Source organism: Bufo bufo, chromosome 8, assembly GCF_905171765.1.
Source record: "Bufo bufo chromosome 8, aBufBuf1.1, whole genome shotgun sequence".
NCBI lineage: Eukaryota > Metazoa > Chordata > Amphibia > Anura > Bufonidae > Bufo > Bufo bufo.
The window spans coordinates 193,790,442-193,808,399 of NC_053396.1; the positions used below are offsets into that span (position 1 = coordinate 193,790,442).

Here is a 17,958-nt window from a genome sequence, read left to right on the forward strand (position 1 = left end):
GCTCTTACTGGGAGTAGTCAAAGTGCTGGGTGGGTGACTACTCCCCATGTTCCAGGCTGGGTTTTGCCAGGCATAAAAACCAGCCAGCACTGCCAGGTGTGGTGGATTTACCTCCCTCTGACAGTGGAGCTTAGGAGTCTGTGTGCTGTGAACTGAGGGCTGTGCTGGGATTTGAGGTTTGAGCCGAGCTGGAGGACTCAGGCCCCTCTAAAGGTGAACAGGCCGCCTATGGACTTGATGAAGATGAACTGCTAACAGGGTGTGAATTAACACCCAGGAGAAAAGGTGAATTTTATTATTTATGGACTTTCCTTGTGTGTGAACAAACACCAAGCCACCTGCGTTTTGTGATACACCTTATCTGCATTTTGTTATACACTAATGTGTGAATAAACACCGCTGTTTGATTCAAGAGCTGTGTACTTTGCCTCTATACTGCATCCGCTAGTCCTAACTACCAGAGCGAATCCGAACAATAGATAGACAAACTGGACCCATACAAATACTCAGCAGTGAGGAACGCCAATTTCAGGAGACTGTCTGATCTCCACCCAGACTTCACCTCTATGGAGGAGGAAGAGAGACTCTCCATACTGCTGGGGGAAGAGGAGAACACAGTGGCCATAGCAGCATAATATGTCAGTCTCTATCATCCATCCCTTCCCATTTATTTCCCACTTGCTTTGGTAATGCTAATATATATTTAGTCCTGCCAATAAAGCTGATTTGAATTTGCATTTCATATGAGATAAATAGATAGATATTAGATAGACAGATGATCGATAGATAGATCAGATAGATCAGATAGATAGATAGATAGATAGATAGATAGCTTATTGGACATATGGGATACCAAGAAGTCTGTGACCACTTAGTTGTCCACCGTCCTGGCACATACTATGAGAATGACATTGGACTGCTCTTGTCCCAACATAACATCATCATTCCAAATTGATCTACAGGAACCAGTAAACAACCTCTTCTGATGAAGGGCCACTTGAGCCTGGAGACATTGTGCTACTCATAGAGAGATCAAGCACAGTCTCAGCGTCATTGGTCTTGCATTTCAATATATCAGAGAATCCAATAATTCTCCATATGATGAGGCCGGATTGATCTTTCATGTTTGTGTCTGGAAAGTCTCCTGAACTCGTCAGAACCCCCTTCCCTCCGTACTGCAGAGAACATGTCAATACACAGGCGTATGAGAGAGGTCAGGTTTATTAGTCAACAAAACGATTTGCCATCAGCCTCGGTAAATGTAAATTCAGGTCAATCTCAGCGGAAAAAAGCCAGTCGTTCCTTCAGCCATTCTTCTGTGAGGTCACTGGTGGTCCTGATCTCAAACACCTGCACAAGGTCACATTAGAGAAGAGAGAAGTTGTCTGGTTATTACATGTAGAACCAAAAGGGCATTTACACCAAAAATTTATAATTCACATTATGAGATTGACTTGGGCCCCCTGACATTAAAGATCATGTACCCCTAACTATCTAACCACTAAGATACACTGGATTTGGTATCAGATTTCCTTGGGTTCTTTGTTTAGGATCCTCATGTATTGGCCAGAGGGGAGGACGACTACCAAGAGCGTCTATCACGCTGGAGGACCTGTCCTGTCCTGCATTAGAAAGACAGCATTGATTTGAATGGACACTGTGTAATGCTTCATATCCCCTGTGGTGGCGCTGTAGGGAAATCAAACACTTACTGCCAAGGTTCTCCATACATTACAACCGATCACTGGTGATCCCTGCAAGAGGACACTTTGTAATCAACTTATTGTCAAGGGATTCCTCTACACAGTAGGGACTGTTCAAAGCAAATCCCTAAAAACATGGCCGGCTCCAGGTTCATGTGGGCCCTTTGGCGATAAATCTCAGTGGGCCCCCTTGTGGCATTTGTCAAATGTCACCAAGGCAGCTGAGAGAGCTAAAAAAACGGAAGCGCGGGCTTCCTGCTCAGACGCGCTTTCCCCCAGCGGAGATCGGGGAAAGCACCCTGTTCTAAAAAGGAGCTTTAGCCTGTACTAGGCTTCCAGGCTCATTATTAGTATATCCCAGTTCACGCCACTAGGTGGCAGCACTAAACTGTGATATAGGGATTTCTATACAGAATAATGGAGCAATTTCCATTATTCTGTATAAGTTGCAATCTAATCTCGGCAAACTTTAAGTGACCTAGGAGTAGTGTCCTCCTTCTGACCATGACCTTGCCAAGATCAAGGGTAAAGACCAGGGGGTCATTTAGAAAGCACCAAGTGAATTTTGGCTTAGAGAATCCACACCTCCAACATCTCCAGTCCTCCATCCCTCATAAATATGATAGATATTCACTATTTTTATGAAATTGACCACAATATGTGTGTGGACGGTCTCTGCACTTAGAATGCGCCCGTTCCTACTGCCCCATACCTTGGTGAGCTCAGCAATCTGCACCAGCCTGTTCTTGCTTCCAGCGTACATCATCTGCTGCTCCGGCTTGCACCCTGTGTCAAGGAGAACAATGGGAGAGATAGTTATAGAGAAATTGTTATAAAGCATCATATAAACTATAAAATAACAAGGGATATTCCAGGAGATTCATCGAATACCAAGTGCGGCCACAGAAATAAAACGGACAAAGCGGGGGCTATGCATTCCTATGAAGCCTGGGTGACTCTGTGACTAAGTGATAACTGTAAAAATGGCTGCTGTAACTTGACAAAGTCCTGGACCGAGTTACAGGACAAAGAAGACGCATGAGAAGAAAACATTGCATGCAGGGTTCTCAGCTCCTCCACTATTGGTCCTGGGGAACTGTGGGATAAAAATAAAATCCTGGCATTCAGGTGAATATTTATAATAAGCACCCTATTTAGTAATGCTAAACAGGATCCACACTATTAAAACAGGAGTAATGCTTTGTAGGGTTGATCCTGATAATTAAAACAATACCTTATCCATTCCTGAGAAAAATAACTTTTTATTAATATGTAAAGAAGGTCTTTGGTGCTCCGCGGGGGTGGGTCCAAGCCCCTCAGAGCACCAGAGTTACTCCTGTCTGCACTTATAGTCACTCCCCCGACCCCTTGATTTACAGGTTCAGACATCATGCCTGACCCTGTAATCTTGCTCCTGTGCTGTAGTTTACACTCTTGACACATGCGCAGCAAATCTACCTCTGCTCCCCAGCAGCGTAGATGACAACTGTGCATGCGCTGATGACATCATTTGTTTTACCCCCCCCCCTTCCCCCCCGGAACAGGGAAGGCTAAACTTAGTTCAGGTGGAGAATGACATCATCAGCGCAGCGCATGCGCAGCAGTCATCTATGTTGCTGCGTGAGCCAGCAGTGTAGACTACAGTGCAGGTTCAGGCATCGGTCCTGACCCTGTAATCTGCTTGTGCCATAGTTTACATTATCGGTGCAAGCCCAGTTCATCTTCTCTGCTTCCGCAGCAGCGTAGATGACTGCTGAGCATGCACCAATGGCATCATCCTCCACCCTGAAGAGGAGATGATCATTTGAGTGGAGGATGACATCATTGGTGCATGCAAAGAAGTCACCTGTGCTGCTGGGGAAGCAGAGGCAGATGTACTGCTCTGATAGTGTAGACTACAGTACAGGCGCCAGATTACTTTGCTGAGCAAAACACCCTGCAGGAGGAGTGGCTGTAAGTGCAGAGCAGAAGAGCTCTGGTGCTCCGAGGGGTTAGGCCCACCCCTCAGTGCACCAACAGACTAATTTACATACTAATTGCAAGTTAATTTTCTCAGGATTAGCGGAACTGAGGAACATAAATGAGATATCGTTTAGTCAGAGGAATCAACCCTATCTGACAATATGCCTGTTTCATAGTGCTGATCCTGCTGACAGATGCTCTTTAAAGGGGTTTTCTGACATTTTATTACGGATGACCTATCCTCTGGATAGGTCATCAGTATTTGATCAGTGGTGGTCCGACACCTGGGACCCCCGCCGATCAGCTGTTTGAGAAGGCACTGGTGCTCCCAATAGTGCCTCAGCTTTCTCGCAGCATTGCCACGTTCACCGGTTACGTGGCCTAGGCACAGCTCAGCCCTATAGAAGTGAATGGAGCGGAGCTGTGCTTGGTAAGCTGCGAGAAGGCCCCCGACGCTCACAGGAACACCACTGCCATCTCAAACAGTTCATAGGCAGGGTCCCAGGTGTCGAACCCCCACCGATCAGATACTGAGGATACATCATGCTATCCGCAAAAATGCGGATCCGTTTTTTTTTTTTGCGGATTAGATGCTGAGCCATTCACTTCTATGGGGCCCTTTTCTATTCTGCGGTTCCGCAAAACAAATGAAACATGTCCTATACTTATCCGTGAAAATCAGGACATGGCCCCATTGAAGTCTATAGGTCCGCAAAAATACTGAATGCTATCCGTTTTTTTAGCGGATCCGTTTTTTGCGGATCCGCAAAAAAAACGGATAGCATTCAGTATTTTTGCGGACAGCATACGCCCGTCTGAATGAGCCCTTAAAGTCTCAAAAAACCCTTTTAATTTTGGAAACGTACACGAAGCCCCTTGGCTCCGACACAAAATCTACTGAGTGGTATTTATAATACTGGGGTCTCCTTCCGTGGCCACTGCTACCTCTGTACCCGCTCAGATATAGGGGCCCCGGGTCTACCCCAGCCATCTAGCTCTCTAATGTTTCTCATTATTATCGGCTGTTTTTTCTAGGCGGCTCATCTTCTCATTATGTCTTGTTTGTAGAGGTTTTAATTATATAATTGTTATAATTATCCGATGCATAATATTTGATGATTTTGTGCTGCACTACATGAGATCATTTTTAAAGAAACAGATCGCTCCATTACTCAGCAGAGAAATAAAATGATCCTCCCTGATTTCTATTATTATTTGCACTATTGCTGATGTGAACACTGACTTACTGCAGCATGACCTACCCGAAACATAGCGACAGCCAGTCCCAGAGCTAAGGAGTAGGGAAGAAGGAACCCAAACTGCAAAGTTCGGCTTCATACCGAACTTTGCGAGTTCGGGTATCCAGACCCGAACCCGGACTTTTTCACTGAACTCTGGGTTCGGTGTTCGGATGATTTCATTATTTATTATTATTTATTATTATCATACAGCTCCTTTGCACGGCTATGTGTCTCCATGGCGACAGACTACAAACAAGCCCTTTGTAGTCTGATACTCCCATCCGTCCCTTACTCCTTGTATCCTAATGGAAGTATGACTGTAAGACAGGCTATACTGGATTCCTTGGTCATCTGTTGCCATATAGGCGCATAGGTCTGCCTAGAAGCTGTAGACATAAAACGGTAGGAAATTTTTAATGAAGACTATTAGCAAAATGCTTCATTTTTCAAGTCGGGTGCATACAGGACGCGTGCGCTCCGTATTACGGATGTGGACCCATTCACTTGAATGGGTCCGCAATCCTCATGATACAGTGCGGTGCGGAGGCTCAGAGCGGGTGCCCGCGGAAGCATTACGGAGTGCTTCTGTGGGATTTCGGTCTGTGTTTCCACACCGGTATGGCGCGAATCTTGCGGATGCGGACCCATTCAAGTGAATGGGTTCGCAAACGCTAGGCACACGACTGGTGCCCGTGCATTGCGGACCACTAATTGAGCTCCGCAGCACGGGGCACACATGAACTTGGGTGCTATTGTGCCCACTAGTATAAACCTATTATAATACTGCCCTTCTATAAGAAAGTCCATCATAGCAACAGGTTCTTGTCAAGACCTGGCAGTGTTCTGTGGAGTACCCCTTTAAATTTAGCAAGTTTCTATTGAGCGTCTTCCATGTGCCTCCAGCTTTCCTAATGGAAACATGTTTAACGCTGAATGTTTCCAAACCCTGAAGAGCCTCGCGCAGCGACTGACACCTGGCACTGAGTGATTACCTGTGTGCCCAGGATCAATAGCAGAAAACTCCATAAATTTGTACCGCTTCCCAATTTAATGACAGCTCCGACAATATATGTATGTGCTCTCAGAGAACGACCTTAATTACAGAGGAACGATGGGAGTAAAACTCATAAAAAAAACTTAACAGGATGTTTTACAAAAATCTAAATACTGTACGTTCTCTAAAGGAAAATTCTCTGGCGGCCACTGCTGGAGAAATTTGGTATTGCATGGTATGCATTTAAGATGAATGGGCAACTATGTAATGCATGGTCGTACTGAGTCCTCCAAAGCAAGAGACACTCTTTGCAGTGGTTCACTACTCTGCCTAACAGAGGGGGGGTTCTGATCTGAAGACCCCTCTTTATGATGTCTATGTCCTATTAGGACAACCTTTTTATATGCGAATTGAGTTGCTTGTTAGTATGTATCATGATTGTAGAAGATTCCTTTAATCTAGATTTCCAAGGCATTTTTTTTTGTGTCAGGCTCCAAGTCCCACCTAGGATCAGTTCATAGGTGGACTTTATTGTATATGGTCACTTACCTACTGGGCTGGAGAATATCATACACAGCGGGTAAGAGATGCGGCCGTCCTCATGGTTGTACCTATAGCTGTAGACTAGGAATGTGACCTTGTGTCAAGGATATCGCAGAAAAAACAGTGGATGCAGTCAACATTGTGCACAACAAATAGGACATTCAAGGTGGTTCAACATGGCGCAGATTGTTATACGTTGTAATTGGTGTCGCGTCACATCCACGGGGTCACTTAGGCTTCCGACCACAACCGCCAAACTACGGTAGGAAAAACTGGGTATTTCCCCCAGGAGGGGGAAACCTTCGATTTACCCCGCAGTGTGACTACTCATACTCCTCTACCAATTCTGCGGCCTAGATAGATAGATAGATAGATAGGAGATACAGCACCACAATTTACTTTTACTAGATCCAATCCGTGGCGGTGCCCGCAGTGTTGAACCCTAGCCCGTCGAGTTCCAAGAGGTCATAAGATGGAGAGAAGACCGCGGCACTCAATGTCTTCACAATATGCAGAGTTATATTCACCAACAGTGCAACGTTTTGACTCCTAAAGGAGTCAAAACGTCGCATGGTTGGTGAATGAAGCTCTGCATATTGTGAAGACATTGAGTGCCGCGGTCTTCTCTCCATTAGATAGATACTGTGGAGGATGAGCCACACTTTCTGCTGCGGTGCCCCGAATACTCAGCAGTGAGGGACGCTCACTTCAGGAGACTGTCTGATCTCTGCCCAGACTTCACCTTCACAAAGGAGAAAGGCCTCATGCACACGACCGTTGTTTGGGTCCGCATCCGAGCTGCTGTTTTGGCGGCCTGTTCGCATCCGTGGCTCCGTTCCGCGCCCCTGCAAAAAAAATAGAACATGTCCTATTCTTGTCCGCGCTTTGCGGACAAGAATAGGCATTTATATTGCCGGCGCCCGTTCCGTTTTGCAAATTGCGGAAGACAACACGGCTTCCGTTTTTTGCAGACTGCAAAAAAAAACGGCATGGTCGTGTGCATGAGGCCAAAGAGAGACTCTCCATAATGCCGGGGGAAGAGGAGAACACAGTGGCCATAGCAGCACAATATATTACTGCCTGCCATAGACTGAGAGGAGCCTGATATGTCACCGACTCTTATGTCCCCACCCAGGATGTGTCCCCATCCCTCAACCCTACCCAATTATTTCCCACTTGCTTTGGCAATGCTAAAATGTATTTAGTCCTGCCAATAAAGTAGATAGATAGATAGATAGATAGATAGATAGATAGATAGATAGATAGATAGATAGATAGATAGATAGATAGATAGATAGATAGATAGATAGATAGATAGATAGATAGATAGATAGATAGATAGATAGATAGAGCCACCTGCTGGTTGCTCTTTTTTCCAACTTCTTTGTCCACTCCACTGAGGTGGACGCACATGCTCAGTTCTTTCTGTTGTAGGTGGTGGCAGTTGAAGGATAGAACATGTTCCCTGATAAAGGACACGTCCCCTTGAGCTGCCATCTTAAACTAAATCTAGCAGAGCAGTGAATGTGGAGATCTCTGTATCCATGTGAGGTACAGGGCTGGTTAGAAAGAGATTATATTCATTTTTTACATAAATTATTGGATAACCCCTTTACATTTTATAAAGTAACACTTGTACTGAACTTCAAATTGTCAGGATATCGAGGCTGACGTTCCGGGAGCTCATTCTGTAGATCATCAGGGGAAATATCCTGAAACACAAACACAGCCGTATTTCCGGTATATTTTAGTAGCAGCCGTGTCTTAGGTCCAATATCACATTTATCAGGCAAAATAGAATTTCTCATTTGGAGTCATTCGTTTGGTATCTCTTGTGTGTATATACTGCTGTTACATCAGGTATGGCCAACCTGAGGCTCTCCAGCTGTTGCAAAACTACAACTCCCAGCATGCCCAGTCTGCCTACAGCTATCAGCCTACAGCAGGGCATGGTGGGAGTTGTAGTTCTACAACAGCTGGAGAGCCGCAGGTTGGCCAGCCCTGTGTTACATACTTGTTATGGCGCCCCCTGCTGTTCTTTCGATGACCTCTGAAAATGTCCACACGTTGGACATCTCTACTCTAGGGACACACATTTTTGGATGACTTACCTCAAATTCCTCCTCTAAGACCACCAGCTGCTTCTCCTTGTCAATTTTCACTAAGAAAAAGGAAAATAAATGCTGAGTTTTTGTATATCTGCCGAACCGTGCTGAAAGGAACGTCCCATATGTTATCTTACTCACAGCCGATCACTCACTCAGGATGGCGGCATTATTGGTCTCCTTCCTGAACCGAAACTTCCTCAGCTTTTCCTTGAGATCTGGATCCACGTCACACACTACCAGAGAGTCTGACTAAAGGGATGGAGAAAGGAAAGTCAAAGACCACAGGCTGCCCCACAGCGCCATACATTGTGTAGTGGCCATTCTTGGTATTGCAGCCCAGACCCATTCTCTTAAATAGGCCTGAGCTGCACATAGGACCATGTGACCGATGAATGTGACGTCACAGGGCCAGATGGAGGGCGGAGCATCTTCCAACAGCTGATCAGCCAGGTTGCTGGAAGTCGGACCCCACCGATCTGATGACCTATTCTTAGAATAAGCCATCAATATTTAAGTCCCGGAGAACCACTTTAAAGAGTTTGTCCTACAAAAAATAGTCTACATTTTTTAAACCAGCACCTGGATATGAATACTTTTGTAAATGCATGTAATTAAAAATTTTGTGAGTTATTCAATGAAATCTAGCTGTATGGCGCCACCTGCTGTTTGCTCTTTTTCTTAATTCTTTGTCCAGCTCTCTGAGATGGAAGCACATGCTCAGTTCCATCCTTCAACTGCCAACAGCAGAACAATTGGCGCAACAAATGTGGAGATCCCTGGATCCATGTGAGCTACAGGGCTGGTTCTCAGTTTGTTAGAAAGAGATAGTCGTGTACTATATGATGCCTGATTTTAATTCTTTTACTTTAATCATGGGATAACCCCTTAAAATTAGGCTACCCATGCTGCTTGCCACACCCAAGTGACTTGGAAGGTACCAGTCAAGCCTATAAGCACTCTCTGGGCTCCTCCTAGGTAAGTCATGTAGCCATACACACAAGCTCCACCCATGAGGAGCACATGTGCCCTTGTGCTACATAGTATGGTCACTTCTGCACCTCTACCAGCATGCAGTCTGTGGCCAAACATTTCCCCAGCTCCAGGCTAGCCACGGTCTTGGGCAACCAACACAGACCACTACCTTCTCCCTCCCACTTATAATAGAGATTTCTCCATACAAGGCCGGCGGCAGGGCCAGAAAACAACTCACAACCAGCCTGACAATTGGGATGATGCCTCCCACACCTTACACCGACCCTGCATGTCTATTTTACTACATCATTGTAGTCACTGTCTAACAAGCATCTTTTCTAATAACTTAGTGTTGTCCTGTGACCAGTCCCTCTGTTATTCCTCCCAGAAATTTATGAATAAATAGACAAACAATGTTACTAGTTGGGGGGGGTCCCTACATAACCTGACTCTGTCCCATCAGTGCTGCGCAGGGACACACCCTCTTGAGAAGGGGGAAGGGCAAAGTCCAGTTGTCTACTCAGTCTTTTATTTTTAGGAGGAATAATAGAGGTACAACGTACAGTTCTAAGAACAGATGTTCCAGAATTGCTGTTTCACGGGGAACGCAATTATTAAAGGTGTTGTCTGGCCCTTGGTACGCCACAAGAACTAAACTAAATTGCATCATTGTTCCTCAGAAGCTATCCTCCTCTATCTTTCCATGTGGGTCAGTTACCTGAGGATACCCCTGACCTCTCCAGAGAGCAGCTTATTGCAGCCATTTTTAGGAGCACTTTTTATCCTAGTGGCGGCCATGTGCGGTCCCCAAATTGCGGATCGCACACGGGCCGGTATCGTTAATTTGCAGCCCGCAAAACACTATGGTTGTGTGAATGTAGCCTTAGTCACAGAGTCCCCCAGGCTCCATAGGTAGGCATAGACTCTGATCTGCCATTACTCTTCTCTTTAGCAAAGTTTCACACTAAAATGCAGAGTGTATGGAGATGATCATATGACGCCATGCCCAACGGCCTATTGGAGCGTCTCTTGATTTAGTCAGCGTGTTAGACAAACAGCCACAGCAGCACAGAGGACGGTAAAACTGTCGGAAAGAAGAGAGTAGCAGAGAAAGCTCAGAATATTGTTTTATTTTTTTTTGCAAAACCTCGGTGCAGTAAAACCAAGACATCATTTACGCCAGCTGCGAATCATCCTGGGATTTGTCTCAAAACGCCAGGAGTCGGCTGATGTGTGTGACAGATGCCGCTCTGAAACGCGTTAGCATTATTGTTGATGATTTCCCTGAGCTGTTTGCACACACCGCCTCCTTAAATCATCCCCAATGTCAAGTATCTGTAAACCAAAGCTGGGAGGGCAAGCTCCAAAGCATTCGTCTTTGTGGCTAACGCATTTCAAGAATTTAGACTGCAATTTATAAGATCATTTCGTCTTCAAGATCCACCAGAAATGGCACCTGTAAATCCTTACAGAGCAGACGCTTAAAGGGGTGGCCCAGGATTTCAATATTAATTGGGCTATCCTCAGGATAGGCACTCGATATCTGATCAGCGGGGGTCCGACATCCCGCAGCCCCCAGGAGGAGCTCCGATGCCGGAAGTCGGCAGTTAAACTACACAGCTTCATCCCATAGAGAGTGAATGGAGCTTCATGGCGCATGCGGGATTAGGACAGGGGAATGGGATCCCAGCAGTCAGACCCCAAACTATCAGTCATCTGAGGATAGGGATGGTTTGCAGTAACTGGAATATCCCTTTAAGCCCTGGAAACAACACTTTTAGGGAAAAATGCCCCAATAATATACTGTATTTTTCGCCCTATAAGATGCACTGGCCCATAAGGAGCACCTAGGTTTTTGAGGAGGAAAATAAAAAATTTTGAACCAATAGGTGTGCTTTTGGTGGGTTTTGAACTAATTGTGGTCTGTGGATGGCACTGTTATGGGGGATCTGTGGGTGACGCACTGTTATGGGGGATCTGTGGGTGACGCACTGTTATGGGGGATCTGTGGGTGACGCACTGTTATGGGGGATCTGTGGGTGACGCACTGTTATGGGGGATCTGTGGGTGACACTTATGGGGGATCTGTGGGTGACACTTATGGGGGATATGTGGGTGACACTTATGGGGGATCTGTGGATGGCTCTTATTGGGGTCTCTGGATGGCACCGTTATGGGGATCTGTGTATGATAGTTATGGGGGGGATCTGTGGATGACACATATATAGCATCTTATGCTATGTGTCATCCACAGATCCCCTCCATAAGTGTCCCTGTAGTGAATGACCCTCAATACAGGGGGTGGGGGTCGCATCTGCTTTTATAATGACAGCGGGGCCCGTGCAGTGACTGTATTCTACTACACGGGCCCCGCTCACTGTATAATCGTATCTGTAATAGTTAATTATGTATATACCGGTAATCGCATAATCAGCGCTACTTACAACTACAAGCGCTCGGTAGGTAGCAGAGAGGAGGGAGGAGGCAGGCCGGGAGGACGGGCGCTGGCAGCGTGAGTCACTACGTCACACACCTGCGCCGCCTGCTTCATTCATAAAGTGGGCGGCGCAGGCGCGTGACGTAGTAACTCACACTGCCAGCGCCCGTCCTCCCGGCCTGCCTCCTCCCTCCTCTCTGCTACCTACCGAGCGCTTGTAGTTGTTTGTAGCGCTGATTATGCGATTACCGGTATATACATAATTAACTATTACAGATACGATTATACAGTGAGCGGGGCCCGTGTAGTAGAATACAGTCACTGCACGGGCCCCGCTGTCATTATAAAAGCAGATGCCGGCCCCCAGCCCCTCCTCCCTCACAGCTGATACACCCGCCGCGCGGCATGTGTATCATTGAAAATACGGCAAAATCAGCAGCATTCGTCCCATAAGACGCACTGCTATTTTCCCCCCACTTTTGAGGGGGGGAAAGTGCGTCTTATAGGGCGAAAAATACGGGTAGTAAGATAATTGCGCCAGCAAAAACTAAGAGACCGGCCCTGACCAAAGCAAAGGGAGACATTGCTAACCTGAGCTCATCCCCCTCCGTTATTCATAGTATGAGATGAAACTGTAATGCAGGAACCTGCTGAAGAAAACGCCCGCGGGCAGAAAGGAGCAATGCAGACTGAGCCTTCTCAAGACTTTCCTTCACACATGCATTATGCACTTGTCTATATGAAGCCGCAGCAGTACCCATAATGCACCACTGTGGCTGTCATACACCAGAGACACTTGCTAGAGTAACATATGATCAGGCCATTGGAGAGCCCGGTGACATGTCCAATATGCAGTATCATCCAGAGCTATATCTCATGTCCAGTGCAATTTCCACAGCCTGGTGCAATTCCCAGCTTAAAGGGGTTGTCCGAGTTGTGAAAAAAAAAAAAAGATATAGCACTGTAAATCTGATGGTCAGCAATATATAACTGAGCTAAGCAAGTTTTAGGCAAAAAAAATATCTATTTCCTCATTTCCCTGGTTCTCTTCTGGCCCTTTGTTTACTTGCAATAAAAACAATCTCTGCCCCTCCCCCTGCACTGCTGAGGGAGTTAATACAAGAGCTGCCCTGAGTTCTGGGAGAATCAGCAGCATTTTGTATGTTTAGAACTACATGTCCCAGCTGTATAATGACACTGCTGATACACACAGGGTATTCCCCCTACCTGCAATGCTCTGCAGAACTTCTCTTTCAGCTCCTGTGCCCAGCATTTGTCTCCTCACTGCCTGCAGCTTCACAGTAAACACTTCAGCCCTGAGTCTGTGCAGCTAAAGGGGTTAAGAATCCTGGGATAGAGCAATAAGCAGCAGCTGACAGTGCAGGGGGGCGTGGCCAGCACAGTGACCTCTCCTGTACAGAGCTCTCAGGCTTGTGCAGGGAGAGAAGCTGACATCACAGGTCATGTGACCCTCAGTGAAGTCTGAGAAAGCAGCAACTGGAGATAAAGTAAGTGCATGGTAAAGTTCTTACATTTGTTTAATTAGAAACATACAAAGAACAAAAAAATAACTCGGACAACCCCTTTAAGTAAAATTAAACAGCTACAGGGAGAGAAGCTGACATCACAGGTCATGTGACCCTCAGTGAAGTCTGAGAAACCAGCCACTGGAGATAAAGTGAGGTAATTGGAAAGCTGTTACATTTGCGTAGTTAAAAACATAGAAAGAATTAAAAAAAATAACTCGGACAGCCCCTTTAATGGGCAGCGCACGGCCATGATCGCCATATTCCAATGCCTTGTGCGCATTTTAATGTTAAACATGGCAGATCCTCTGTCTTTCTTTGGGCGTCCTAGACATCATTATCATATGACCGAGATACGGGTGGGGGGGGAATAATCCGTCAGGTCCGCCAATTAGCAACAGCTTCACTCTATCAAAGTGCCGGATTTTACCCCCATGACTTTCTGAACAATATCTAAAGATAAGTTCACACCTGACAGAAATTTTGTGGAAATCTCGTCCACACGCCGCAAAAAATTCAAAGAGTAAATTGGCCAGCGTTGGAAATCTGCAAAATGCCAATTTATCCTGCAGATATCCACCGCAGATTTTATCCATTATGTGATATCCACAGTCATTTCCCCGGCAAAAACCGCATGTAATTAATGCATTTTTCATCGCAACTGACTTTTCCACTGTATTTTCATCTCTTATGGACATGCATTTTGGGCCGTGGATTTCTACGCAAATTCCACAGCGAATCCTCAATGGATTTTTACGTTGCAAATTATATCCCTCGAGGACGTAAAGTGTCCTAGTCAGGAGCTGTAATATTGTTATCATTTTTTACTCTCGAAGCCATAACTTTTTATTTTTCCGTGCACACGGCCATACGAGGTCTTGTTTTTTAGCGGAGCGGGTTGTACTTTTTAATGGCACCGCTTAAATGTCCCCCATAGGTCTGGGCCCCTCAGACTGAATCTACTTACCTGGCTCCCCGTGCTGCTCCTGGTCCCCGCACCGCCACCGCTGCTTCCTGCGAGGATAAAAAAATCCAGTGATGGGGGGGGGGGGGAGCAGCCAATGGCAGGCGGTGACAGAGACGAGCCTACCTAGCATTGCGGGTGACGCTATGGAGGCTCGTCCCCGTCACCGCCTGCTATTGGCTGTTCCCCCCAACACCGGATGTTTTCATCCGCGCACGGGGAGCGGGGGTGGCGGGGACCAGGGGTGGCGCAGGGAACGGGGAGCCAGGTAAGTATAGTCACTGTGAGGGGCCCGGCGGGGGCAGTTTTTAATCTCAGAAAACCCCTTTTAATATTGCATGAGATGTAGTGGATAGCTGAAAAAATTCCAAGGCAAAATGGGTCAAAAGAAGGACTTGACAGGCTCAGAAAAGTCAAAAATAGTGAGATATCTTGCAGAGGGATGCAGCACTCTTAAAATTGCAAAGCTTCTGAAGCGTGATCATCGAACAATCAAGCGTTTCATTCAAAATAGTCAACAGGGTCGCAAGAAGCGTGTGGAAAAACCAAGGCGCAAAATAACTGCCCATGAACTGAGAAAAGTCAAGCGTGCAGCTGCCAAGATGCCACTTGCCACCAGTTTGGCCATATTTCAGAGCTGCAACATCACTGGAGTGCCCAAAAGCACAAGGTGTGCAATACTCAGAGACATGGCCAAGGTAAGAAAGGCTGAAAGACGACCACCACTGAACAAGACACACAAGCTGAAACGTCAAGACTGGGCCAAGAAATATCTCAAGACTGATTTTTCTAAGGTTTTATGGACTGATGAAATGAGAGTGAGTCTTGATGGGCCAGATGGATGGGCCCGTGGCTGGATTGGTAAAGGGCAGAGAGCTCCAGTCCGACTCAGACGCCAGCAAGGTGGAGGTGGAGTACTGGTTTGGGCTGGTATCATCAAAGATGAGCTTGTGGGGCCTTTTCGGGTTGAGGATGGAGTCAAGCTCAACTCCCAGTCCTACTGCCAGTTTCTGGAAGACACCTTCTTCAAGCAGTGGTACAGGAAGAAGTCTGCATCCTTCAAGAAAAACATGATTTTCATGCAGGACAATGCTCCATCACACGCGTCCAAGTACTCCACAGCGTGGCTGGCAAGAAAGGGTATAAAAGAAGAAAATCTAATGACATGGCCTCCTTGTTCACCTGATCTGAACCCCATTGAGAACCTGTGGTCCATCATCAAATGTGAGATTTACAAGGAGGGAAAACAGTACACCTCTCTGAACAGTGTCTGGGAGGCTGTGGTTGCTGCTGCACGCAATGTTGATGGTGAACAGATCAAAACACTGACAGAATCCATGGATGGCAGGCTTTTGAGTGTCCTTGCAAAGAAAGGTGGCTATATTGGTCACTGATTTGTTTTTGTTTTGTTTTTGAATGTCAGAAATGTATATTTGTGAATGTTGAGATGTTATATTGGTTTCACTGGTAAAAATAAATAATTGAAATGGGTATATATTTGTTTTTTGTTAAGTTGCCTAATAATTATGCACAGTAATAGTCACCTGCACACACAGATATCCCCCTAAAATAGCTAAAACTAAAAACAAACTAAAAACTACTTCCAAAAATATTCAGCTTTGATATTAATGAGTTTTTTGGGTTCATTGAGAACATGGTTGTTGTTCAATAATAAAATTAATCCTCAAAAATACAACTTGCCTAATAATTCTGCACTCCCTGTATATAAGCAGACTCAGTTTTATACTGACTTAAAAACCAGCCTCCAGGACAGATTGACTGGTCAGGTGTGCAATGACTCCAAGGAGATCGCCACGCCTCCAATATATACTACAAAGAAAAAATGTGGGGGGTTGAGTCCGCACAACCTGTCTGTAGGTGCAGATCACTATGGCGAAATACATATACAAACGGAAAATGCAAATGTGATCGCACACTACAGGTAGGAACTAGCATAAACAGGTACGAACTAGCGTTAGGGACCACTCAAATGAGACAACCTTGACGCGGTGAGTGGCTTATTACGCTTTGGCCAAAATGTACACCAATGTCTCATCCAGCATGGACAGAGTGCTGGATGTAGTGTGCGATCACATTTGCATTTTCCGTTTGTATATGTATTTCGCCATAGTGATGTGCACCTACATACAGGTTGTGCTGACTCAACCCCCCACATTTTTTCATTATACACTTCTTGTTTCCATGGTTACGACCACCCTGCAATTCATCAGCGGTCGTTGTGCTTGCACACGCGGCTTCTCTGGGAGTAAACATAGGCTACTGCTTTTTCCTATGGTGTGAAAGCACGGCCATGGCTGCTGGATTGCAGGGTGGTGGTAACCATGGAAACAAGCAGTGTATAATGTGATGGAAAAAATGAACCAGCAAAGGGGGCAACATGGACAATCACAATACATTAGGAAGTGCCTGGTATTAACTTTCTCCACATGATAAATGCCATTAGCTGAAGTGAGACAACCCCTTTAAAGGCCTACAAGTACTGAAGGGGGTTAAAGGGGTTATCCATTAATATAGAATGATGACCTATCCACCGATCAGGGGAGGGTAGCTGGTTCCCAGCAGCTATGCAAGCACAGCGTCGTACATCGTAATTATAGTGCAACCAATGTACGGTGATGTCACATGGCCTAGGAAGAGGCCTCGGCGCTCACTAAGCGCCAGGCCTCTTCTAATAGCTGTTCAGCGGCGGTCCTGGGTGTCAGACCCCCGCCAATCTAATATTGATCACCTATCCTGGGGATAAGTTATCAATACTAACTACCAGATAACTCCTTTAAAAAAAAGGAAACAACACAAATGGGGTAATTTATCAAACTGGTGTAAAGTAGAACCGGCTGCGTTGCCCATAGCAACCAATCAGATTCCTCTTTTAATTTTGGACAGCTCCTTTGGAAAATGAAAGGTGTATTCTGATTGGTTGCTATGGGCAACTAAGCCAGTTCTAGTTTACACCAGTTTGATAAATTACTCCAAAAGTGTATATCTAGGTAGAGCCCTGCCAGGACCTTCCTCCTCGATGACATCACTATGACCTATTAATACACAATCAGCCGGGGTTTGACTCCCGACACCCGGATCAGCTATTTGTAGGAACCGACGTGTGCCAGGAGCAGACACGGAATCAGCACAGCTACATACACTGCATAGTGGACGCGCCCAGTTTTTGCGGCGCTGCTCCCATTCACTTGATGTATAATTGAATAACTACAGAGCCCCAGAGCCAGGTGCTGTCCTCCTCTCAACATCTTGCCCAAAATGTCTTGACCGTGTGGCATTTACTCTGGTACATTGCCCCAGCTTGAGGGCCACAAAGGTGGTGCCAGGCTGCAGAGTAATAACCCCACGTCCCATAAGGTGGAAGGTGTATGACAAGTAGGGGCGCACCATCAATCATCGCCTCAGGCAGGACCAGCTAGGGGCAGCGGAAGGGCCATGGGCAATGAGAGCATTCATTGTGGCAAAGGGGTTAGGTTATGAAATTGTCATG

General features: G+C 46.1%; 1 protein-coding gene across 1 annotated transcript; it reads right to left on the reverse strand.

The window, feature by feature from the left end:
• Positions 1-1,203: 1,203 nt before the first annotated feature.
• On the reverse strand, positions 1,204-8,841 carry GMFG (glia maturation factor gamma). Its single transcript, XM_040405684.1, has 6 exons — positions 8,704-8,841; positions 8,555-8,604; positions 8,106-8,155; positions 6,450-6,532; positions 2,416-2,489; positions 1,204-1,350 (listed from the first exon to the last, which is right to left on the reverse strand). Coding segments are annotated over exons 1-6 (330 nt in total). The 5' UTR covers positions 8,705-8,841; the 3' UTR covers positions 1,204-1,278.
• Positions 8,842-17,958: the final 9,117 nt, after the last annotated feature.